Source organism: Xiphophorus couchianus, chromosome 4 (assembly GCF_001444195.1).
Source record: "Xiphophorus couchianus chromosome 4, X_couchianus-1.0, whole genome shotgun sequence".
Lineage (NCBI taxonomy): Eukaryota > Metazoa > Chordata > Actinopteri > Cyprinodontiformes > Poeciliidae > Xiphophorus > Xiphophorus couchianus.
The window spans coordinates 18,074,152-18,098,737 of record NC_040231.1 but is presented as its reverse complement, the minus strand read 5'-3'; the positions used below and the strand labels follow the sequence as shown (position 1 = coordinate 18,098,737).

General features: G+C 37.8%; 3 protein-coding genes across 9 annotated transcripts in view; 1 reads left to right on the top strand and 2 right to left on the bottom strand.

Moving 5' to 3' along the window:
- Nucleotides 1-1,472: 1,472 nt before the first annotated feature.
- ampd3a (adenosine monophosphate deaminase 3a) lies at nucleotides 1,473-8,428 on the top strand. Of its 5 annotated transcripts, none has more exons than XM_028016087.1 (15): nucleotides 1,473-1,620; nucleotides 2,777-2,999; nucleotides 3,092-3,296; nucleotides 3,373-3,538; nucleotides 3,616-3,835; nucleotides 3,928-4,057; nucleotides 5,015-5,209; nucleotides 5,378-5,509; nucleotides 5,589-5,752; nucleotides 5,838-5,964; nucleotides 6,327-6,490; nucleotides 6,727-6,847; nucleotides 7,360-7,533; nucleotides 7,636-7,746; nucleotides 7,840-8,428. In XM_028016087.1, the coding sequence occupies exons 2-15, from the start codon at nucleotides 2,779-2,781 to the stop codon at nucleotides 8,008-8,010; spliced, it is 2,301 nt and encodes a 766-aa protein (XP_027871888.1). In that variant the 5' UTR covers nucleotides 1,473-1,620; nucleotides 2,777-2,778; the 3' UTR covers nucleotides 8,011-8,428. The 5 variants fall into 5 exon arrangements, 4 of the variants coding, with proteins under 4 accessions (XP_027871888.1, XP_027871890.1, XP_027871887.1 ...); XR_003595314.1 differs by having other exon boundaries at nucleotides 1,569-1,711; nucleotides 7,360-7,480; nucleotides 7,840-7,981; XM_028016089.1 differs by having other exon boundaries at nucleotides 1,569-1,711; nucleotides 3,092-3,272.
- A 2-nt stretch (nucleotides 8,429-8,430) lies between these two features.
- On the bottom strand, nucleotides 8,431-10,707 carry lyve1a (lymphatic vessel endothelial hyaluronic receptor 1a). The gene is made up of 6 exons (XM_028016091.1): nucleotides 10,556-10,707; nucleotides 10,296-10,479; nucleotides 10,077-10,216; nucleotides 9,015-9,218; nucleotides 8,854-8,926; nucleotides 8,431-8,759 (listed from the first exon to the last, which is right to left on the bottom strand). Exons 1-6 carry the CDS (start codon nucleotides 10,698-10,700, stop codon nucleotides 8,606-8,608), a joined length of 900 nt encoding a protein of 299 aa, XP_027871892.1. The 5' UTR covers nucleotides 10,701-10,707; the 3' UTR covers nucleotides 8,431-8,605.
- A 2,439-nt stretch (nucleotides 10,708-13,146) lies between these two features.
- mrvi1 (murine retrovirus integration site 1 homolog) overlaps nucleotides 13,147-24,586 on the bottom strand; it is a 28,505-nt gene continuing 17,065 nt past the window's right edge. For 2 of the 3 annotated variants that reach the window (XM_028013874.1, XM_028013876.1), the window contains 19 exons: nucleotides 24,405-24,511; nucleotides 24,257-24,318; nucleotides 23,521-23,694; nucleotides 23,268-23,345; nucleotides 22,878-22,927; nucleotides 22,644-22,700; nucleotides 21,711-22,157; nucleotides 21,520-21,598; nucleotides 21,004-21,124; nucleotides 20,881-20,911; nucleotides 18,369-18,509; nucleotides 18,114-18,245; nucleotides 16,872-17,025; nucleotides 16,633-16,682; nucleotides 16,402-16,536; nucleotides 16,074-16,135; nucleotides 15,386-15,508; nucleotides 14,224-14,352; nucleotides 13,147-13,962 (listed from right to left, as the gene is read on the bottom strand). In XM_028013874.1, coding sequence (XP_027869675.1) covers nucleotides 13,800-13,962; nucleotides 14,224-14,352; nucleotides 15,386-15,508; nucleotides 16,074-16,135; nucleotides 16,402-16,536; nucleotides 16,633-16,682; nucleotides 16,872-17,025; nucleotides 18,114-18,245; nucleotides 18,369-18,509; nucleotides 20,881-20,911; nucleotides 21,004-21,124; nucleotides 21,520-21,598; nucleotides 21,711-22,157; nucleotides 22,644-22,700; nucleotides 22,878-22,927; nucleotides 23,268-23,345; nucleotides 23,521-23,694; nucleotides 24,257-24,318; nucleotides 24,405-24,511 — 2,295 coding nt within the window. In that variant the 3' untranslated portion in view covers nucleotides 13,147-13,799. The remainder of the gene's footprint in view (nucleotides 13,963-14,223; nucleotides 14,353-15,385; nucleotides 15,509-16,073; nucleotides 16,136-16,401; nucleotides 16,537-16,632; nucleotides 16,683-16,871; nucleotides 17,026-18,113; nucleotides 18,246-18,368; nucleotides 18,510-20,880; nucleotides 20,912-21,003; nucleotides 21,125-21,519; nucleotides 21,599-21,710; nucleotides 22,158-22,643; nucleotides 22,701-22,877; nucleotides 22,928-23,267; nucleotides 23,346-23,520; nucleotides 23,695-24,256; nucleotides 24,319-24,404; nucleotides 24,512-24,586) is intronic. The other variant, XM_028013875.1, reaches the window with a different exon arrangement.

Here is a 24,586-nt window from a genome sequence, read left to right as displayed (position 1 = left end):
ATCTCAAAATAAACTAAAATCTGAAAATACCTAAAGTTCAGCTGATGGTGTCATGACTTTGTAAGGTTCCAATTGGTGAATTTACAACATTAAAGGCATACTACTTCCTTGTGTGACATCATGGAAAAATAAATAATAACAATCAACCAACATGTCAGGAAGGGATTTGTGGACCTCTGAAAGTCTGATTCATCCCTGGGGACAATTCCCAGGTACCTGAAGGTGTCATATTAATCTGTTTAAACAAGTATACTCTCGTTTAAACAGCTAGGTAATTTTCATCCACAATAGTTTTCACAAAGCACTTAGGCCTTGTATCCAAGAGATTAAAGTGTTGTGGTGCAAAATATACAAATGCACCCCAGAACAAAAGATAAACACCGTAGGATGATTATGCTTGAAGGTAGTAAGAGGAGTGATTATCCACAGTGTAAGAAACTCTTTGTCAACATAGTATGAAGGGCCACTCAGAGAGGGAGTAGCCATTACTTCAAAGGCAACATAGAAAGTAGAAATACACCCAGGGACAAAGATCTTTTTGGCCACATTGAAACCATCATTATATCTTTCAGGGAAGAACGCCATCCCAACTTTACAAAAAAGATGGCATCATAAGGAAAAAACATGATCTGGAAATAACTTAAGGAGCACCTCAATACATCAGCTAAGAAGCTAAAGCTTAGCCACAAAAGAGTCTTGCAAATGGACAATGACTAGAAGCATGTTGCCAAATTATGGACAGTGTCTTAGACACCAAAGTCAATGTTTTGGGGAGCAATACATTTTACAAAATGGTCCAAATCTACAGCAAACTATTTTGAGAAGCCTGTAAAAGGTGTATGTAGGTATTTTTGGTGCAAATTGAAAATGTTTTTGTACAATAATGTAAATAGGTTTCAACTCTATGTAACTACTCAATGTTAAAACAGAAACTGCAGTTGCTCGGAGTATCTTTAGCACCGTTTACAGATCCAAGAACCAAGGAGAGGTAAGTTAAATTTGTCCAAACCAACCAAGATAGATTTGTAACAGAAATACTTATTTTCTTCACACATAGCGTTGACTGCCTGTAGTTGAGAGCTGTCCAACTGAGAGAAATATAGATATTCCTATATGTATCTGTCAGGGTGATGATTTTAGCTTAATGAAATAGATTGGAAGTAAGAAAACAAAGCTCATTTAGAAACTCCCCCTCTCAGATGATAGCCATAATCTCCAATAGTGCTGCTAAAGGGCAACGTCTAGTCTAACTTCAAATATATGGCAATGAGATGTAATAAGGTTAAGTAGAATAAAAATCTTTATGAGTTTCAAGAAAAATGTCTAATACTATAGCACACTAGCTACTAAAGGCTCATAAAGAGTAACGTTTTAAATAAACTTGTGATGGACGTCTTAAATATATAGCTGATGATGATGTTGAAAACTTTCAAACGTTCACGTGTCGGCCGTTTGCTGTCGGTAACCATGGTCGAAAACCGGACGTTGTTCCGCTAAACGTTTGCAATCAGAACTATGATCAGAACTACCAGTTTATTATCACGAAGAAGAAGAGAAATAATAATAATAATAATAATACGAAGAAGAAGACGAAGACCCGTCAGGGCTGCAGGAGATAAGGTAAAAATATAATAACTAGCAACAACAACAACAAAAACTTATCGGCCACCACCTTTTTTAAGCGTATATGTTAAAGTTTACAGCTCGTAAGGTAAGTCTTGGTTTAAAGCTTATCTAACTTGTCATTCAGTCACTTAACGCAGATAGATTTCAATTGGTTGTTCAACCTTTCTCGATGTGAAGAACTCAGTCTGCTGTGTCTTTAATATTCTGGGTCATTTCTGAGTTTAATTATTTCGCGCAGTTTGTCGGTCACATTAAATACAGTTTGTCTCCTTGAATCTAGGACCTCCCGAACACGTCCTCTGATTTTAGGAAATATATTTTTATAATTGAATTTGCCTGGAAATCTAAGAAGTTTAAATCAGTTAAATATTCTCTCACCTTTTGTTGCTAGGAGACACTGAAAATGTTTACGTTTAAGGGGGAATTAAAAACTCTAAATTCAGAGACTGATAGGAAGAGTTATTTTTTTGTGTGTTCAAATATATGGGTTCTTTATATTTTTATAGATTTTGCATTTACTGTCTGCATGGTATATTTGTAACCCATGGGTGGGATTTTCCTTCTAATCTTCTAAAACCATCCATTTCAATCCAGGTCCTATAACTTCTAGTTATTAAAAATATTGTGGTTTCTTATGACAATGTTTCTGAACCAGAATGTTGGGCATATACTTTAAATGGGAGAAATTTTCTAAGAGTCCCATAACGACTTTTGTCAAAGTGTTGTTGTTTTTTTAAGTGTGTGTACCTATGAAGATAATCTAGTAGATATTTATTCTATTATGTTATGTGAAGAGGTAATGGTAAATATTTGGAAACTTTTGTCATTCTAGTAAAAAATAATCCTCTGTAAATGTACTATATTGTATTTGTTAGAATAAAATATTTTTAAATGAGGTAAATAAAACACTATAAGTGAAAGACATGTTGCTTCAGGGTGAATCAATAAAAAAACTGGAAAATAGAAATGACATGGCCTTGGTTAATGTATAAACTCCTGGCAATTTGTTAGGGGAATTAATATACCCTGCACTAAAACCGTTATACAGGAACATCTTTTTGTTTACCAAACACAAACTGATCTCAGCAAGACCTTGTGTAATAGACATTACTATTGCCTGCCATTTAATGTAGCCTCTGCCCTCTTGTAGACATGCCTCGTCAATTCCCAAAAGTAACCCTTAGCGAGGAAGAGGAAAAGAAGCAGCTACTGGTAGAGAAAGTTTATGCTTCAGCGCTAAAAGAAGAAGACGACCGCGATACTTTGTCAATGTTCAGTGTGTCTGAGGACCTCCCAATAGGCCTACAGCAATCCCAAGATCACGAGCTGCTGAAGGAGCTGGCAGAGCAACAGTCGTCAGAGGAGAGTCTCATGTATGCCCTACCATTTCAATAGACTTGAAGAGCAGAACGATCAAATCATGTTAGAATGTAATAATTCAGAATTATGTTACACATTTTTTCAGGAGACAAAGTTTTATGCTGATCCGTTCCAAGACACTGACCCTCCAGATCCCAGGGGCTTCAGATTACCCAGATTCCAAGACTGTTACACCGTCAGGGTCCACGAGCTCCAGCTTCTCATCTGTAGCAGAAAGCTGTCCTGATTTCCAGAGAGTCACTATTAGTGGAGATTACTGTGCAGGAGTATGTGTGATAACTTCCAAGAAGGTTTCAGGAACTTTGTATTTTGTACATCTGCATATTTTGTACATTACAAAATATGTAATGTCCTTCTCCCACTCAGATCACATTGGAAGATTACGAGCAGGCTGTCAGAAGTCTGTTTAAAGCGCTGATGCTTAGAGAGAAGTATTCAAAGCTTGCTTATCACAGATTCTGTAGGACTACAAGCCAGTTCCTCCGCAGTGCTGAGAACTTGATATGGGACATAGATGATGAAGTCCTGCCTGGTATAAAGTGTCTGACATTTTAAACCATGTTTATGCTTCTTTATGTGACCTTGACGGAACATTGTTATGCCCTTCAGACATGTCCCCATGTCCCGCAGAAGGTGAGGATCCCTACAGCGTGGACAACATCCCTGAGAATCTCAACTATGAACTGAAGATGAAGAATGGGATTGTGTGTGTGTATGATGGTGGAGAGGCACTAATAAATGATCAGCCCACTGATCTTCCTTACCCAGATTTGGAGACCTATGCCATAGATCTCAGTGATCTACTGACAATGATTTCAGACGGACCTACGTAAGTTGCAAAAATAAATAGACTTTAGTCATGCTGGTTGAAAAGCCAGTTGTTAGCATAGCATGTAAACAAAGTTCTAATCTAATTTTCAGCAAAACCTACTGCCACAGAAGACTTAACTTCTTAAGTTCAAAGTTCTACCTCCATGAGATACTCAACGAGATGGCTGAGCTTAAGGAGCTGAAAAGCATTCCTCACAGAGACTTTTACAACGTTAGGAAGGTAACTATCTTATCTACAAGGTATAAAAAAACAGTCAAAGAAAATGATTAAAATAGCACGTCCAATGCAGTTTGTGCTGCTGCTACGTGTTGTTAGTAAGGGTTTTTGGGGGGGGTGCCAGTTTTCTTTCGGGTGTTTGATTTAGTATCAGCAGAAAATAACATTTAGCTGTCTTACTAATATTATTTAGTAATAGATATGATTGGTTTCAGTCAGTGACACCAAAGAACCAACAAGGACTATTTGCCAGTGATCAAAACTGGCAATCTTTCCCTCAATCATACTTGTAATCCTGGAAATTAAAATTTATTTGTTGATTTTTTTTTCCGTATTGCATTTAATGTATGAAATGTTTCTAGCAGTAAATGCACAGGTAAACCAGCATGTTCTGTAATGAGCTTTGTTTTGACTTTAGTAAAAATTTAATCCATTGTGGAGTAGTGATGTTGATGCATAAACTGGGATTATTTTGTAATTACCTCTTTTTCAGTTTGATTAAAAAATACTGCATCTGTCTAAATCGGATTTTCTTGTTCTTTTCAATGTTGTTTGAAAACAAAACAGTGTAGTCCTTGAAAATAAAACTGTAATAGGCCAAAATCAAAAATAGCAACCAAATGCAAGAGAAAACCAAAAATCTAATCGAAATCTAAAGCACACACAATAAAGTCTCTGTTTTTAATTATGTTTTATTAAATATTATTTATTATTAAACAGTTTATCACACATACAATTTTACTATGGATTTGAGATCTTTCTGAAATTTTAGTAATTATGATTTTAATTATTTAAACAGCTTTTGTTTGGTAACATTGATGTTTCTGAAAACAACTTAGGACTTAAAAAAAGAATTACCTTGAAATCCTTGGAATAATTAAGGCTGTAAACTGTTGAAATAGACCTAAATCAGCTTAACTGTATATTTTCTCAGCACACAGAATTGTTTCTTTTTTCCAGGTGGATACTCACATTCATGCAGCTGCATGTATGCCTCAGAAACACCTACTCACATTCATTCAGGAAAGATACAAAACCGACAAAGACCGTGTAGTCTTGGAAAAAGATGGCCAAGAGATGACCCTTCAGGAGGTTTTCCACAGTCTCAGCATGGATGCTTACGACCTCACTGTGGATTCTCTAGATGTACATGCTGTACGGAAATGAACAAACATTTTCAAAGTTGTCTTATTTTTAACTGCTGAATTTAGTAATTCAGCAGTTAAGGAATACAAGCTCCTACTATTCATTTTACTACCAGTTAAGTGACAAATGATCATCATGCTAACTTCATAATCTCTTTCTGGCGAATGAAATTTCCAGGGCAGGCAAACCTTTCACCGGTTTGACAAGTTCAATACAAAGTATAACCCTATGGGTGCCAGTGAACTCCGGGAGATCTTCCTCAAAACAGACAACTACCTTAATGGAGAGTACTTTGCTCGGATTATAAAGGTACCTCATCCTGTAGCCATGCATTTTCAATTAGAGCTGGTGTAGAAATGGTTTCATTCACCTTTCCTTGCATCAACAGGAGGTGGCCAGCGATTTGGAAGAGAGTAAATATCAGTACGCCGAGCCGCGCCTGTCCATCTACGGACGCTCTACTGATGAGTGGGACAGTCTAGCAAAGTGGTTCATTCAGCAAAAACTTCACTCACCAAACATGAGGTGGATGATTCAGGTTCCTAGAATATAGTGAGTACGTCTCGGTTAAAACACGAAAGCCTCTGAGCTAAGATAATTTCAATAAGTATTGACACTGTTTTTATATTCTTTTAAGTGATATTTTCAAGTCAAAGAACCTGGTAACCAATTTTGCCAAGGTTCTGGAGAACATATTCCTTCCTCTCTTCAAGGCAACTGTGAATCCAGAAACCCACAAAGAACTCCATATTTTCCTCAAATATGTATGTAATTTGTTGATAATTTCAAAATGCGTTCTGAAAAGAAGTTTAAGCTTTTTTTTGAAAACCTCATCTTAGTTACTGTCACTGTCACTTAGATGCAGTAATGCATTTTGGTGTGTTAAGATAGTCACATATGAAATGAATATAAATACGAGTTAGGTGTTCATTAAAAAGATAAGGTTCTCACATAGAAGAACAGCATTTTAAAGAGCTTCAAAAAAATCCATGGTCTTTAATTTAAAAGTAGAACTAGAAAGTTTATTGAACCTCTAAGAATTATTTTTGCTCTTATTGAAACCAGTTTGTTACAGAAATGTTACGAAAATGATGATGTAGCATTGACTGGTTTGTTTTTTTTGCAGGTTTCAGGCTTTGACAGCGTAGATGACGAAACCAAACACAGCAACCACATGTTCTCTTATAGGAGCCCGAAGCCAGAACAGTGGACCACACGTGACAACCCTCCATACAGCTACTACATCTTCTACATGTATGGCAACATCATGGTGCTCAACAACCTGAGGAAGTAAGACTGAATGATGGTTTCTTCACACACATACAATTACCATTTAAAGGAAGAGCTCACATGGAGAAAAGTGTATTTTCTACCCAATTATAAAGCTTACCAGTGTTTATTCTGCCATCAGTAGATTGTTTATTTTGTATAGAAACAATCATAGGAAAGTAAGAAAGGATACTTATCTTAGTAATAAATAAGTTTAGGTTGATGGATGTCATATTTCCGACTTGTGTCGTCCATAGAGAGCGTGGACTGAACACCTTCCAGTTTCGTCCCCATTGTGGAGAAGCAGGATCGATCACTCATCTGGTCTCTGCTTTTCTGACTGCAGACAACATCTCACATGGGCTCAATCTGAAAAAGGTACCTTAATATTTAGAGAGCCTTAACTCTGAGCTCTCATTTCAATATTAGAGATTATCAAACCAAAGAGTAACCAGAAAACAGGGAGGAGTTAGCTGACTTAAGTGTGGTTTCACGGTGGAGATTTGGTTTTATTCTTTATGAAGAAATGTTTATGTGGATGCCAGAGTTTTTCATTTTTTGTTAAGGTCTTGAGCCTTCACACAACTGGAAATAAGAGCAGGGTAACTGTAGGGGAAGAGAAAGGAAGTTATGTAATAAGAAATGTATTTAAATCAGTGACATTTCATAAGGCAGCAGGACACTTCTAAAATCTAACATGTTCTTACAAACACTTTATATTCCTCGCACTAAAATGTGACACTAAAATTAGTTTCTTTAGTGCAGCATTATTTACTATTTCAGATTAAAAATGGGAGCTGAAACATTTAGAAATGCAAAAAGACAGAATCAAAGCAAGCGTTCTCTCTGTGGACCATTGATTTCCAGAGTAATATTTATCTTTTGTACAGAGTCCTGTCCTGCAGTACCTGTACTACCTGGCCCAAATACCTATTGCCATGAGTCCCCTGAGCAACAATAGCCTGTTCCTGGAATACTCCAAAAACCCTCTCAGAGAGTTTCTACACAAAGGTTTGTGTGTGTCACTGTCCACAGATGATCCCATGCAGTTCCACTACACCAAGGTAAAAACATGTAGGAACACAACTTTTGTAATGCTTAAGACTCAAGGATACAGATTTAGACTTATGTAAATAGTTCTTGTTACACAACTTAACCTGTCATAGGAACCTCTAATGGAAGAGTACGCTATAGCAGCTCAGCTGTGGAAGCTCAGCACCTGTGATGTCTGTGAGATTGCCAGGAACAGTGTGCTGCAAAGTGGGCTAAGTCACCAGGTAATTTGAGACGCTTTTAAAAAGATTTCTGACTGTAATCAGGCGTCACCAAATTTGGTCCAAAGTTAACTAACTATATGTAACACCTTTAAGGAAAAGAAGCACTTCTTAGGAGTAAACTACCTGAAGGACGGACATGAAGGCAACGACATCCGTCGGACAAACGTTGCACAGATCCGCATGGCCTACAGACACGAGACGCTGTGCAACGAGCTCAGCTTCATAGCTGATGCAGTGAAGTCTGAAGCTACGAATTCCCATTAGAGCTGAAAGGAAACTTCAAACAAAAGAATAACTCTCTCTCTTCCCTGTTACCATTGGTTTGCTTTAAAATAACCCAATGGCTCTGATAATTAATGTAAAGATCACTTCTTCAAGTGCAAAAAAGTAGTTACAGCTTATCAAGACTGGGACAGACTTGTGAAATTGAGTTATACTTGCTATTGTCTTTTACGTAATACCTATATGTATGAACTGTCATACTTTACAACATATTTTCTGAAAAGTGTATGCTATAAAAAAATGTAAAACTGTTACTAAGAGTATACACTGAATGCCAGAGGTGAGACAAAATGGTTTAAAAACAAATATGGATTTGTGACATTTCCTTTGTCTTCTTTAATGTGTTTTATGAATTGTTTTGTTAGAAAAAGATCTCATGAAATAAAAAATGTGCAAGAGAGCTGCCCTTTTTTGGTTTAATCTACAAACAGAATCATAACAATAAAAAGTTGCCAATCAAAATGTTTGCAAACATGTCCCTCTAGTGGCTAAACTACAGTACATCACTGACTGACAGATAACACAAAATATTAAACAGGTACATATGCATTCCCCTCCCAAACATAGTTAAAAAAGCTTAGTCTTTGCCATTGTCCACTTCTATCCTCTGATTCTCCTGAACTTCTTTAGTGGTTTCTGCAATAGTCTTCACAGATATCCACTCTTCTGTCTGGGTGTAATCTTGCTGCTGTTGCTGCTTCTCGTCAGAGCGCAAATGACAGTGTCTTCCTCTTTTCACAAAGATTGAAACAGAGAAAAAAATTAGATAAAGCAGTTTTTTTTTTCTTCTAATGTACTAAATGTTTTATCATTAAAATCACTCACAGTTTTAAGTATGCAACAAAAGATATTATGATAAAGAGTAGACCACAGATACAGGAGATGAGTACAATCTTTGCTGAAAGAAAGGAAAGATAAAACTCATGTTATGACACGAAACTCCCCCTCTACCGGTATAAAATTTCCTTCACTGCTCAACCGCTTACATCCAGCAAAGGTTTGAGCACTGCCAACAAATCGGGCTGGCTCCACCTCATTGCTCTTGGCTTCATCAGGTGATGTAAAGGAAGGAGGATGGGTGGAGGATGAAGACGTAGACTGGGTTGTGAGGGTGGAGTTTACTGAGTTTGCATGCTCAGAGTCGCTCAGAGGGTTATCAGTCACTGTGTCCTTCAATTGTATTAATGCATCTGTGGATGAACATGAAGGATATCTCATTAGATTAGGAAAGGCTTGCTTCTGTGGCATTGCCCGTTATGGTTGTAATTTGCAAGTATTTATTCACAGAATAATAATTTTTAAAAATTGTATTGTAAAATAGGACAAAAGTAATTGGATTGAAGAACATTTTGTGTAGTTTTGTACAAAACCATATAAATGATATTAATCAAAGCTTAGTCAAAAGTGCACTGATCAGTGACTTTCTGTAACAACTCAGCTATTTCCAAACCTTTTTTGCTTCTGACCAGTAAAATAACACCCTCACAATAACCCACTTAGCTTCCGAGGCACCTTGAGGCTCAACATGCATTTTCCAGATATTTTCATTTAAAAACAAGTTGGAAAGTAAGAGCAAATAACAGCATAAGTTTCTTGTGGGGAAAAAAATCTATCAAAATCAATGTTCATCTTAATTATACCCCTAGTCAAAGCTGTAATAATCTCCTGCCAAATATCCCACTTTGCAACCTAATTTGGGAAGATATTGCATATTTTGTGTTTTCACAAGATTGACAAGATTGTTTAAATCAAGGCATTAATCACATCAACACAAAACTTGAGGAATAAATTAGAGCATAAAAATACAAACCTTACCAATTATTATTGCAGTTTTCAAACTTGTGGTCATCTTTAAGTTATCTAAAATTAACTTTTATGTTGAACAACTTGGGTAGGCAACCACTGACTATACCAACCAGCATCTGTTTTGCTTTGTTTTGTTGCTTAAGCCATAAAGGATGTAGATGAATATGAAGAACATCACAACTATAAGATATAATATGTGCCTCTTCATTTGCAAATGAGTGGAAAAACAAAGCAAGTCATACCTGATTCGTTAAAGCAGAATACATCAAACCGGGTTGTTACGGAGGCTCTCCACACCAACAGTCCAGTTTGGTTTTGGCCGCAGTTAGCCAATCCGTGGATTCGAGGAATGACTGCAATTTGCTCATCAGTCCATCCAAACCTGAATGACCCAGACCCATATCAAGTATTTATTTTAAATTATGCTGGGTAGTCATTGGAAAGCATTTCTGTGGTCTGACCTGCATGTTTCCAGACCTCTGCTGAGAGCTTCCTTCACCTGAGCCTTCGAGGCGATGCTGAGTCCAAGGGACTGACAGATCTTCCGGGCATCAGAGGCATTGAAAGCATACTGAAGCTGGTTTCGGTTGTTTTGGTAACTCACCTGGATTACGCCAGCTATGCTCTGATTGGCTGCAGGGAAAACTGGAAGCAGCAAAAAGTCACTTCAGGTAAGAAATTCTGCTGTTGATTATATATATAACAAAAATAGATCGCTCACCTCTTATATTGCCTGTGTTTTGATCAGAGAAAACAGGAGAAAAAGCCAGAAGTGAAGAGATGCAGACCCAGATAATATTCATGACTGGTGAGAGAAGAGAGGAAACGTGCTGGGGAGAAGGCAGTCTTACAGGGTTTGTGTTCATCAGCCAATTCACTCGGTTAAATAGAGGTGAATCTGTTCTCAGGGGTGTGCTGACTCTGTCATTGTCAGAGAGTAAAGGAAAGGGAAGAAGGAAGTACAGAGTGCAGGTCAGACCAAGAGTCATCTTATGCTGCAAGAGAATGACCCAGGAGAGAAAAATATGTAGCTAACAACCTCAATAGAGAGGAACTTTGAAGAAATTTACCGGAAAGTAAGCAAGATTTTATCTATATTGGCGATATTTAACCCCGTATAACTCAGTGTTGTAAAATTACAATATCCAAATTTCAAACAAAAAAAAATGTACAAATGTAAATTTTTCTTCAGTTTTTTTTATCCAGACTTGGGAATTTTCAAATAAGTTCACCCCACAGCGTCACAAAATACCACAACTTGGAAATCCTTGAAGAGCAAGATCTTTGTGATTCACTGTACCAGATTTTTTTTAAAAATGCATAAAATGTCTTTCCAATTTTTGGGTGATAAGTACAATACCTAGAACATATGTAATTTTCATGCAGCATTTTTACAAAATGCATGTTAATTTTCATTACCAAAAAGTACCTGAAAATATGTTTTCATCTACAAAGTACTACAAATCCTCTCATCTTCATATTTTTCTATGTCTGGGTCTTCCTAGATTGAAGGTAAAAAATAAAAAAAAGTTAATATTCAAAGAAGATTCAAAGCAGGCTTGTGAAATTATCAGCCTTGTGTTTGAAATTTTCATTATTTCCAACATCTGAACTCGTACTCTCTGCTCAGGATTTCCACCCTTGAGGCATTACTCAATCACAAATGCTCCTGTTGTCGCTGGTGTCCTCTGAGCCGTTGGCATACGACGACATCCGAAACATCTCTGCACAAGGCCTGTGCACCAGGAAATGACGCAAAGCATGCTGACGGAGACTTGGAGGGTTTGTGGTGAAATGTCAGAAAGGTGAGAGAGGATAGTAAATTACAGCCTGAAGCAACAGAAGCCCGAAGAGATTTTGCGTTTTTCTGACCTTATAAATTTGAACTAACACACCAAATGGTTTCTTACAAACATTGAACCACTAAAATGAGAAGTACATTTTGGAGCACTAGAAGCAAGAAAATGGATCCTTTTCCTGATAAATATTTTAAATCAAAACAATTGTGTGGTAACCCTGAGATGGACTGGCGACCTATCCAGGGTGTACCCCGTCTCTTGCCTGCTGACCGCTGGAGACAGGCACCAGCACCCCTGGCGACCCCACAAGGGATAAGCGTGTGTGATAATGGATGGATTGAATTTTGTGGTAGTAAAATTATCAATGGCTCTTTCATACCACACCACAGTCTGGGGATTTCAGTCAGAAGCTCACATTAATGCAAAGACTACCTCTTTTTGTGAGATTGAAACAGTGTTGAAGAAATAGCTGCAAGAAGCTTTGAAATGACCAGATTTGGGTTAGTAGTAATATAAGTAATGAGCTTCTGTGAATGGGCCACTTTAAAGCTATTCATCAAAAATCTAACTTGTAGCAAAATGGTTTAACTTTTGTAATGTTTATTATGCAAATTATTATTGGATTACATGGTGGCATAAGTTCTGACTTAAATGTTGGCAGGGGTCTTTCAGTCTAGAGTTTGCATGTTTTCCCTATAAATATATTGATTTTCTCCATGTGATTTGGTTTTGTCCCACAGTGCAACAATATGTGTGTGAGGTCCTCTTTGAATTTTATGTTGGTGTAACTCTCTAAGCCCTGTGATGGATCAGTTAGAAGTCAACAGATTACCTCATTCCCCTCCAAATAACTGCTTAGTTGAGCTCATCCAGCTCATCAGTCTGTGTACATAGAGGAAATTGATGAATTTTCATAGATTTTCTGCATGTGTGTGATGGTAGTTCCGGGGGGAGGGTTTGATTATCCTGCAATTGGTGGGTTGCTGGTCCGAACACCTGCTCAGTCGTTGTGTCCTTGGGCAAGACACTTCGCCCGCCTTGCCTGCTGCTGGTGGTCAGAAGGCCTGATGGTGCTGATTGAATGGCAGCCTTGCTTGTGTAGCGCTCCACCATCAGTGGTATGGAAGGATGAATGACTCGATAAAGCACTTTGGATATGCAGGCTATTTACTTTTTATGCTGGGTTTTCTTGTAGAAAACTTTGATCAGATTTGATGTTGAATACAATTCTAATTACACTTAAGTATAAAATAATTTGTAGTATGAGTTTTTACAAAATATGTGCTGTTGATTCCTTCTTTAGGTTACGTACAACAATTAGCTTTATAGTACTAGAACATCAATCAGTTGTCATGACATAAAAAAGTGTTACACTATTTGACTTAGTATAATTTTGTTTGGATATTGTTACAACCTGCAACAGTCCAGACCAGCGTGTACTCCGTCTATCACCCATTGACTGATAGAGACTCTAGATGCATGGATGGATTAATGAAAGTTATTAAAGCATAGATTCATTCTTAGACACCTTTTATTTAAAAGGTAAATTAGCAGAGCAGTTCTCAACCCAGGCACTCAGGATGGTAATCTAAAAAGTGCTCTCATAAACAAAGGAAATCTGTCAGTGACCCAAATCACACAGTCTCCAAATATTGCACTAAAAGCCTTGTTTTTATGTGCTTATTTCTAAACCTTAAATGCCCTTCACAAAATTAACCAACAAATGCAAAAAAAAAAAATAAATGCTTAAATATAAATAAAAAATCTGTTATGTAGAAATTTCTGATAAATGCACATTTCTTTACTGTGGCATTTTAAGGAAGGTGTCATATTTCAAAGTACCAAAGCTAGAATGTATTATTACATATGCACCTATGAATTAAATAAGTTTAATCACACTGTATATTTGGTCCCTAAACTTACCAACAATAAACAGACAGCAAACTTTCCATTCTAAACAAAACTACAAATTAGCGTAGAAAAAAAGACATCCTCTATAAATCCTTCAAACCAGTTCCTGAACCAGTTCCTTCGATCCTTCTATTCAAGTGTGTCCGTCAGTAATGATCTGCTAGTAACGTGAAAACATGTCTTCCAACTCCTCTGCTACAGACTTTTTGGTTCTGCTCAGTCTAGCCATCTCTGTTGTGTCTCAAAAAACGTATCTTATGTGTCCTCACGGCGGTTGTAGTAGTCACTGAAGAAAGTGAAAATACTGATGAGCACGCACATCACCACAAACAGCACAAGGACGACCCAAAGAAGGCGCCGGCTGACAGAAATCGAGGGACAAAACCGACTGAGGAGAACCAGGATCTCCTCCATCCTCCTATGGAGAAAACACAGACAAATATTTCCATTCTGAAAAAAAAAATTAATAATTTTCTTTGAATGACATGCAATGGTACTGTATTATATAATGGTATTTTTTAAAAAATGCAATAGATGTAGAAATAGATAATGCGATTTCAAAGTACTTTAAATTCCAGACCTTCATTGGCAATAATTTTGACGTTACTGTTTAAAATACATATATTATTTATCCTAAATATCTATTTCTTAAGAAAAAAGAAAAGCAGATTTAGTTTACCTGCTGCTCTTATACCTCTTTCCGCTTTCTTCATCCTTGTGTTTTAGCTCCAGCAGTTTCTCTGCTTCCATTTCCTCTGCATGTTTCTCTTCCAGGAGAGCTTTGGTGTGTTTCAGTCCCTCTTGGTAGCTGCAGGTGACAGGGAGAATATTTCAGCTACACTAAACCTGCACCCAACTTTACTGAAATAGTGAGACTTTTTCCTCTCATGCATAAACTGCACACGGTCACACAGACATCAGTTTTGGAGAAATATCAAACATTTTTAGATAAGTTGTCACTGTAGTTCTGTATTTTCTTAAATTATTAAGTGTATTCTTTGTTCTACAGAATCCATAGAAAGCTGTGGCTTTTTGTACCAATATCATTGGCACCTTTGTGAAATGAGATCTCATTGATTTTTTGTAACCTCTCTGAAGACTTTAATAGAAATAAAGTTAATGTCGGGGAAATGCGGCTTTGACAGCTGAACTGTATTTCATCTGAATCACATTCACTAAGTGATAGCAGGGGTAAAATCAGGAATATCAAATGCTGAAACTGAGTTCAAAACTGCTTCAACAAAGTTAGCAAAGTAGTTACATACTTCAAAAAGCAACAGCATGCTATATTTAGTTTAAGTGAATATGATTTGTACATGACAGAAATCTGGCATTTTAGAAGTGCATAGACCTCATGAGATTCAATCCAAGTGTTTCTCCAAAGATATTATATTTTTCTGGGATTTCCCTCCAGCAAAATGTTTGTCAGTTATCTCATATTGAATTTTTTTCACTAAATCGAGCATTGGAGCTCAGTAAAACTTGTTGTTACTAAGAAATAGTTTAGAATAACTACGTGGTATACAAAATGGGCAATTCCTTTGGTCCAAATGATGTTTTTATGTTTCCATAGGACTCCCTTCTCCTTCTGTCAGTACCAGTAACTCCTGATTTAAAGAAGCTTTTAGGAAGCTATTTTCTGTAGCACAGACATTAATAGACTTTTACAAGTTTGGACAGTAAAATCAGTAAAGACATAAAAAGGACAGGTGTTTGAGTTTCAGATGTCTCAATAATCTACTTTTTTTGGAGCTAGAAAACTCTCATTTTCTCCGTGATTACACAACCAATGATTTATAGTCAATAAAAATGTCTCAACATAACAGAGCAGAAGGCCTCACCCTTTATTGTACGCTTCCTCCTCGATCTTTGCCTTGATCTCGGCTCTGATCTCGGCTCTGAGTTCCTCCAAGTTTACTGGAGGTTTGGCTGGCTCGCTTTCCGGCTCCATCCCACTCTTTCCACTGCATTGTTTCAGATAGGAAAGAACAGAGCTGTCAGCCTTGGACTGCACCACTATCACAGCAGACGTTATAAAACACTTTAGAGTTAGGCTCCATCAAAACAATGGTGGCATGTCTTATTAATGTATGCGCCACAGCTCTGGATTAGTGCATTAACAGCACTGAACACAAACAGAACAAGCGGAGCTGGCACGTTTGTTATTCTCCTCACAGAGAACATCTGGCTCAGGCATACGAGAGCCGGACTGGAGCTTACTTTATGACCACAATATGACTGCAGTCATGTGCCTGGACTTTGTCAGCGTCTTTCCCAAATGTTTAGATTCAATCTACATTATTATTTTCTTAAGCCTCTAGTATTAGTTTTAGCTCACTCGGGCTTTTCTCTGCACTGTAAAGCACATCCTGCAGGTCACACAAACAACTCGAAATTCCTAACACAGCAGAAAAAGCTTGGATAAGAAATGATTAGAAGTTCAGGATTTCTCCAGGAACATTGCGTCCAACACTGCAGGAATGGCCCTGAAAGATCAAACGTGCATGTTGTGTGTTTAAGCAAACATACCACTCTGGTGTTGGTTGAACTGCTTCAGTGGAAGAGCTGCTTTTCACATCATTTGCTTCACACTAAAGAGAAAAGTGATACAATTTATATTCTTTTAAAACAAAAGTAGGAGTCAGGTCTGTTTTAAGCAAAAATACTGGCTCTGAAACCGCAATACAAAGCTGTTTTTCAAATAAATGATTTCATCTCAGTTGTAAAAGGGGTGATTTGTTTTTTGACCAGCTCATGACCTTTCATTCAAAAGCGAGTCCGGCTGCATGAGCGTCACTGCAAGAGATGCTTCATACCTCATTTCCCATTATTTCCCAACAGGATAGGAAAAACCTACCAGGACAGGAAGAGCAGCACCCGCTGTGAGTCCCACGTTTGGGCCAGGACCCAACACGCCTGGACTCTGACCCGGGATGTTGAGGAGGTTAAACTTAGGCACCACTGCCACGCTCACCCTCCGCCTGGGTAAAGCCTGCATGGGACACAACGACAAAAAGCGAGATAGGTCCTTTCTGCTGGGTTTTGATATGAAGACTTTATTTCAAAACTGAAAAACATCCCTGATTACCTTTCCAAGGGTGAGGGACATTGATCTTGATGGCCGTGCAACCCCATCATCTTGATTTAAAAAAAAACATTTGAAGGAATTATTAATTGAAACAGAGCTCAGCATCAACAGCATCAGCTGCATGGAGTTTATTTTGTGCTAAACATGAAATGTTTTCTGGTTATAAAATGCGTAAACAGTGAAACAGGAGAGCAAAAGTTGCATGTTTTTATTGCTTTATTGCATGCTCATCTTCTTACCTCCAGTGTCTACAGCTGCTCCATAACAGCGGTTTGAGTTTTGGTTGGCCAGCTTCTTAAACTCCATCAGCTCTGCATGGTCCTTCTCATATGTCCTCTTCAGATTTTCCACATATTGCATCATAACCTCAGTGGCTTTGTTCATACGTTTCTCCTGTTTGACAATAAAACCGCGTCCATCAGGCCGCAGGGACAGGAGCTGAGCATTCACTCTCAACAAAGAGTCAAACAAGCTGTGAACTATGTGCTGACATTAAGCTGTAAAGTTACTTGCCAGACTTTTTTTTTTTCCAATATACAAAGTTCAACATTAGGTATAGTTTTATTTTGTTTTATTTTTTTACCAACAACACAACACGTCACAGGCAGTTTTTCTAGTAGTTATTGTTTGCTGATGAAAAGTAAATAAATCAACTTTCTGGAAAACACTTCTGTTTCTTTTGATGAAGAAGAACTGATTTAAACCCTGTGGGCAAAGTATTTCTGAGCATTTTGTCTGTGTTTTTGAGCAAATGTATCCTTCGCTGCCATACATTTGAATTCTACACTGTTACAGAAAACCTGTGAGCTGTCTGTGAAAACACTGAATGGATTTCTGAACAAACTGGGCAAAACAAAATCCATGGAAGCTGTCTTTGAGAGAATCACATGCAAACTGGAATCAACAGACATCATCCAGTAAGATGTGCAGCCATCATGGTGTGTCAGGCAGTGAGTGAAGACTTAATTGTGGAGTTGTCTGGTTTAAATCTTTACTACCTTCTGTGGCATCATAGATGGGAATATAAATAATTTGGAATTAGTTATTTTAAGAATGCTTCCTTATGAGTAGAACTGCTGAATATATAGTTGGATTAGATTGACATGTTTTGAAATATGACCAAACTGGATTGTACATTTTTATATACAAATTTGGTTTGTCTGTCTTGTAAAGTGCCTTGAGCAGACATGTGTTGTAATATGCAAAACTTAATTGAATTTTACTGTAATTGAATGATTCATATAATCATTCAATAAACAAAAACAACAACATGTGTTTAAAAATACCTCTGGGCTAAAATGAGACTAAAAATGGACTAAAAATGAGAGAAACAGCAGGCAAATCTAAAGAAACTCTTAAGAGTCTTTCAAGAGAAACATCAGATTACAATTAAGTCTGGCTGCTTGGAAACAAATCATAAAAAAGCACAAGCGATAACTTGAGACTTTTTCACATTGCTGTATGTGTTTGTGTGACTGCACCTGCCGAACTGCTCCAACTATTTCTGCTCTGCTGGAGAGTCGTGTGGTCAGTCGGTACAGCACTGCCAGTGTCTCTATAAGGCGTTGGTAAGCTTCTCGTTGCTCCATGTTCTGCCACTGTGGTGCAGTCATCTGCAAGGAAAAACACAACGCCATGCCACAAATTACATCAGTCCCCATTTACTAGCACGCCTCAAACTCAGTCTATCTAAGAAGGGAAATATCAAAACAAAGCATTTGTTATTAAGGGCCAACCTTCAGCGCTCCTTTGAACTCCTCTAGCTCTTTCTCAGTGTCTTCCTCTGTCAGGTTCCTCTCCCTCTCTGCTTGTTTCAGTCGAGTCTCCAGAGTATAGTTGTCATTACGAAAAGCAAGCGACAGCTGGACGAAGGCGTTCTGCAGGGAGGTATTTATACTTTATCTCACACATTAAACACTTTATTAAACCTTAGAAGATGGAATTACTTAAAAGGCTACAAAGCTAAAGCAAATACGCAGCTAAATGAGATGTATTAGTGATATGCAGAATGTGAGGCAGAATCCAGCGACCCTGAGCGTGGGGAACAAGCTGTGAGTCTGACATTTGACCTCCTGGTGTTTTGCTTTGTTGATCAAAGCCACACAGCTCAATTTTCCTTACAGGGGCCACCGTTGGGAGGAAATGTATGATCTCTGACTGTCCTGATCCAGACACATCCCCGGGGAGCAGCGAGAGGAGCTACAGCTGGAGCACAACAGCGTCACAAATGTTAGCATTTTCTCCACAGGAAATCGCTGCAAGTCTCTTCGGCCTGATCAGGAACAGAAAAACACTTTCCTGTTGACAGAATAGCGCCAGCTCCACGGCGGATAAATTTTGTGTCAACTGCGCAATTAAGCAGGTTGGCAGCAGACCAGGTTATTACCTACAAATACAAGGAAAAGGTTCAGCGAGTCCATCTGTTTCCACCGCTGGAACACAACAACACTGTTTCACGCTAACAAATCATTGAGGGCATTTCATTTTTATGACTTGTTTGTTTAGGACTTGTACTGGCGAGAGTTTGAAATGTATTTTTTATGTTTTCTTCTGAAATAAAAATAAAATATATATTTTTAGTTTTGCACTTAAATTTACAGCTTCTTAAAGGGTTTATTTTTTATGTTCTTACAAGTTATTTAGCTTTCAGTATTTTACCTGCACCAGACAGCTGTTTACGTTTCTCACTGGCATGTTGAGAAACAGTTATTCAGAGCAGATATCTACCACCTCCAACTCCAGTCACAGAACTTTTCATAATTGATCAACATTACCATGTAAACATTTAAGCCAGTATCCACTTTAGATATGAATATTTAAAACAAACTCTATTTATGTCAAGAACAAAGCTGGTCAGTAGTTGTTACAAGAGAGTTTTATGTAAAAACATTTCTTCCACATAAAATGTGACTGATGACTTTCTAAAGGCAGCTGACATATTAACCATGTCACAGCAGCTTAGGCTAAATCAAACACTATTAATCAAAAACACTGCCCTGTTTCTCTATTAGACACTGAGTATGCCTTCCAGATTTGGTTTTGCATTTGTTTCCCCTGGAATATTATTGTCATTTATGAGTTCCAGGTAAGTTTATCTCATTTGCATTTTGAGATGATGTTATGTAGGCAAAATATTTCCCTGGAACTGACTTGAGCTGTTGGTTTGATGCTCTGGTTAGAAGGAATTTTAATTTCTACAAACTGAGAATTGTCAGACAACCAATTAATGCAGATATTATATTGACTGTCAATAACAACTACACAATGTTCTACTTCAGACAAGTGAGTTATACCATAATGAGAAAATATTGCCTGGTTTTCAAAAAAAGTTAAAAAATATGACAACTTTATTTTTTTATACTAGACATGTTCAACACGTGTTTATGCTTCTGTCTTGGCTTTTATTTTTACAGTAAAAAACAAGACAGAAGCACAACTTTTATGTTCTTCGATCACTTATTAACTCCAGTATCAAAAAAGAGTCATAAACTCTTTTTTTTAAAATTTCTTCTTTCTGCAGACTTTGTTTGCAGAAAGAATTGTTTACTTACTTATTACAAATGTGAATGATTAAATCAAGACTATGCTAGTCTTTAATAACCAATTAAATATTCATCATGGTATTAACTGCATGGCATACAGAAACAGTAAAAATAACTAACATTAACTTTTTTTCTAACATGCTACTCAAATAAAACCTAACATGGAACGTTCCTGTTAAAAAATAACTCCATGTTCCAGTTTTACCTGGAAGCAGAAGGCTACAAAGAAAACTGCTATCATTTTATTTCTTTCACTAAATTTCAAATGCTCCAACAGCTGCAACTAAGTGACCATCTGCATCATTAGCTTCAGTTAAAGAAGAACATTAATTAATACAACCACCAATAATAAACCCAAAAGCTCAAATATACAGAGCATTGTTTTGAACAAATCAGCTCATTTTCTTGTGAAAGAAATGTAGATTTGATTAAATATTTGGCATGCAACTACTTCGTCTGCAAATATAAATAAAAAAGATAAACTTGATCTTATTGACTCTCCTACAAACAAGCAGGCTATTAAATGTTATCACTGAGCAGCTTCAAAAGTGCTGCTTACAGCAGGTTACTTCATCCTGTTTGTATTGAGTCCTTATATTTCAGGAACTTTAGCGACTCAATGAAAACGAGATTCGTTTCTATCTTTTTACAGTTGTGACTAAAAATATAAAACAAACTCTACAAGGAGAAGAGCATTAAAACCAACCTCAACTTCTTTCTCGGAGAGCGGAGGGGCACTGAAGAGAAATTAGGAAAACCTTTTAGCAAATGAAGAAATATACTTTTTCAGCAAAAGTCTGAAAAGAAAAAAAAGTCAAAAGATACACACCAGCCTGGCAGACCTCGGTGAAGTTTTAGTTTTCTCAGCATTACATCTGAAATGTTTGGCATGGCATCAGATTTCTCCTTCATCTCCTCGCTGCTTGTGGTCTTTGCAGAAGATGGAGGTCCTGCACACATTAAATGAGTATTCTAATGATGTTCTGTTAAAAAGATATACAGCAGCTTAGTGTTTGCACTTTTTTATAGTACAAAGTTTATGGCTCAATCTCCCTCTAAAGTACATAAATACACAGAATAATTTCCCAGTGCCATAAAAAGTGGTCTTCGCCTCACATAATTTAGCAATCATGCCATCTGCTGATAAGAAATAAAAATGTCGTTCTTCATGTTTGCCAGTAAATGGGTGGTACAGAAAAAAAGAAATGAGTCATCATCATTTTTGTGCAGGAACACTTCTCTCTGATTCAGGAAGTTTACACCCTCACTGATAGCACTGAATGTGTAGCCGAGAGAAAGCACTTTCTGTTCTACATAAAGACTGAGTGTGTGGAAGTGCTGGTACCTTTTTCCTGCTCAGCTGCTTCACTCAGCTCCGGTAACTTGGAGCTACCTATACTCTGGTTACGCATCAGCTTGTGCTCCTGGGAACAGGCCCAAACATGTTACTTCTTAAAACATCCAAACAAGACTCAGCTAAATGTAGAAAAACTACACAATGATAGTGTAGTTCAGTCTGCAGAGTGGATGTTTTACCTCTCTAAGTTTGGACAATTTCTGTATGCTGCCTGGTTGGGCTTGCAGGTCCTTGTACAATGAGGACTTGAACACACCATCTCTGGGTTTATCTGAGAAAACCTCGTCAACTGTTGGTGGGAAACCGGAGGCTCCAGTTCTTGAGTTAATGCTGCCGACGGAATCCCAGGAGACCGCCCTCATCAGCGGAGGGAAGGCACCGATTGTTTTGATCTCCGCTGTGCAGGGGGCCTGCTGAGTAGGGGGTCTGGGTACGGGCTTGGCCACCCCCGTAGCTGGGGTCAGGTTTGGGTTTCGACCTGAAATTTCATCTGCTTTACTGACGGCCTGCGGACTCTGAGGCCTGGTGAGGTCACGGTTTTCCTTCTGAACGGCAAAGCGAGGTGTTAGCGTCCCGGACGACACTTTTCTTTTCTCAACCGGCTTATAATCCACCGAAGGCTCATCCTGGGATTAGCAAGATTAATAAAACATTTATCACCTCTGTCGTGTTTATATAAGAGTAATCAATTCAATTCAAATTCAAAAATGCTTTATTTTTCCATATTCAGCATTGATGAAAAAGGTGAATTTTAGTTTTTAATACCTGCTAACTGTTTAACCAATGTGCAATATATTCCAAATGTAAAATTAAAAAATGCTTTTATAATTTAGGAATGTTTTACAGAGATAGTGGCATAAAGAGACACGTTTAAAAATATCTGAAGAAATGGAGGGTTTTCAAAAGAAAAGATACTAATATTACAATTTAATACTTAAAAATACAACTCAATATAAATATACTTAGTAACATTAGTTAAGTTTAATAACCCCTACAACATACAATTTGGATGGGTTTAACTAAGGTTCACTTGCAGCAAGTTTGAAAGTGAAATTTTTATTTCCCCACTTATGGTTACATAAGAAATGATTCAGTGGATCTGTAACTCTCACCTCTTGATCCTTGTTCTTTAAATCCAGCTGCTCTCTCCCTGTTGGCACCTCTAAATGCTAACACAGAAAATCAGTAAATTTTTCTAGTGTTAATAAATATGACTAAATGATACTTCTGATTCAGGAAAACGTTGTATTCCAGACAAATTGATGTAAAAAAGAAAAAAAGGTTTGGGCATACTAAAAGAAATGTCTGGGTCATTTTTGGTGCAATTGTGAGAGCAGTTTCTTTACCTGACTCACTGACTGTGGACAGCCATGTGTGGCCTCTGTGGTACCCGCAGCTGAAAGGGAAGAAAGCAACTAAGAAAACAGGCGCAATTTCCTGTCAACAAACAAACACGTCTTATTTTGGGTGTTCTAAATGTTGCCAACAATCTTAAATATGCAGTTTGCTAAATTACTGATTTAGATTGGTCAGGTCAATCAAATTTAAACTCTGCCAAATTGAATTCTAGTAGCATGTTTTCCAAATTAAAACATTGACATTGGTTCGTTATGAGTTCTAAGGGGGAAAAGAGTTTGCAATGACCACAGCAAGACCAACCACAAAAGAAGAAGTGAAGTATTATAAATAATTTCTGGCAGATATTTAGATGAGCCCAGACAAAGTGCAGTACAAACCAGTCTGAGGTGGACCAATGAAAGAGCTGCTTCTTGATGAACGTGGGGAGGAAGACGGCGTTGGAGACAGAGAGAGAGCTGAGGAAGAAAAAATTCAGTCGATAAAACAATGATCCATGCAATAAAGGATACAATAGTTTTTTTTTTATTTAACAGAATATGACAAGCTGTATCCTCTCCTCTGTAAACCTCAGCATGATGGAAAACATTGTTTTAATGTTAGTGTGAACATGAGATGTGATATGTGCACCACCTGTGGGTGAGTCTGTGAGGCTGCTGATGGATCGGCGTCCCCGGCGGGTCAGGAAGCGGTCACTGACCATCTTGGCCTGTTCGAGAAGCTCCAGGTTTTTCTGCCGATCCTCTTCAGAGAGTTGAAGCTCTGGAAGTTGGTCTTTTACCAGGTCAATCACATTACCGGTGCTGTCTGAGAGAAACAATAAACTAGTGATGCACAACGTAGATAATGTAGAAGAGTTGTACTCTTTAATGCTGTTTCCATAACTACATCATTTAATTCAGGGTATTAAAATACCTTTGCATATTTGAAATGGTTTTACTCCCGATAATCTTGATTTGGAGTAAGCTGTATCAATTTATGCCTCTTCTCTGATAAATCTAAAGCTTCCAGGAATAAATGCCAGAAAACAAATCACCAGACAAAAGAATGACATTTGTTATCACCTGTTGATATGATTAACCATTAACTCATAAAGGATTAAAAGGAATCAAAGCATCAAAAGCTTTTCAGGCATTTGGGAGGACACGTCAGAAGATTTATCTGTAAACCCTGGAGCACATCTGCTGAAGACGAAACACTTATTTGGAAGCAGTTTCTGCTGATTGTGCAACAAATGCTAAAACAGTCAGTTAATGGAAAATATTTCCAGGATAAAACTGATGAATCCAAACCACAAACTAAATAGTTCTCATAGCGTTTATTTTTAGACTCCAGCTGCAGCATGTGAGCCTATGTGGGGTTTACCCACCAACTGTGGTGATGGGTCTTCCAGAGGAGTTTCTGGTCTGGTGAGCTCTGGGACTGTGCGGCCTGAGAGAGGACAGCAATAAGTCAATAACAGTGAAGTGAAAGCGGGAAATCTTTTTCAGGATTGGATGTGGTGGACGGGCAATTACCTGGCATATTCGAGGTATCGTCCCTCTTGTTGGACAATGACGGCCTTCTGTGGGTAGACGATGGTGGGGGCAGTCAAAATAACGGCTTGACTTTCACCTACTGTAGACTGCAGTCCAACACAATGAAAGAAGAGCCCAGTTATAGCAGGAACACAGTAATAAAACACTGGACTCATTACTGG

Bases quoted from the DNA above. Each gene is read 5' to 3' on its own strand.
- ampd3a (XM_028016087.1), top strand. From the start codon at position 2,779: ATGCCTCGTCAATTCCCAAAAGTAACCCTTAGCGAGGAAGAGGAAAAG. The intron at 5,510-5,588 runs GTACCTCATCCT...TTGCATCAACAG, and splicing joins ACTTTGCTCGGATTATAAAG to GAGGTGGCCAGCGATTTGGA. The intron at 7,534-7,635 runs GTAAAAACATGT...AACCTGTCATAG, and splicing joins TGCAGTTCCACTACACCAAG to GAACCTCTAATGGAAGAGTA.
- lyve1a (XM_028016091.1), bottom strand. From the start codon at position 10,700: ATGAACACAAACCCTGTAAGACTGCCTTCTCCCCAGCACGTTTCCTCT. The intron at 10,480-10,555 runs GTGAGCGATCTA...TGCTGCTTCCAG, and splicing joins AAACACAGGCAATATAAGAG to TTTTCCCTGCAGCCAATCAG. The intron at 8,760-8,853 runs GTGAGTGATTTT...CTTTGTGAAAAG, and splicing joins TTTGTTGCATACTTAAAACT to AGGAAGACACTGTCATTTGC.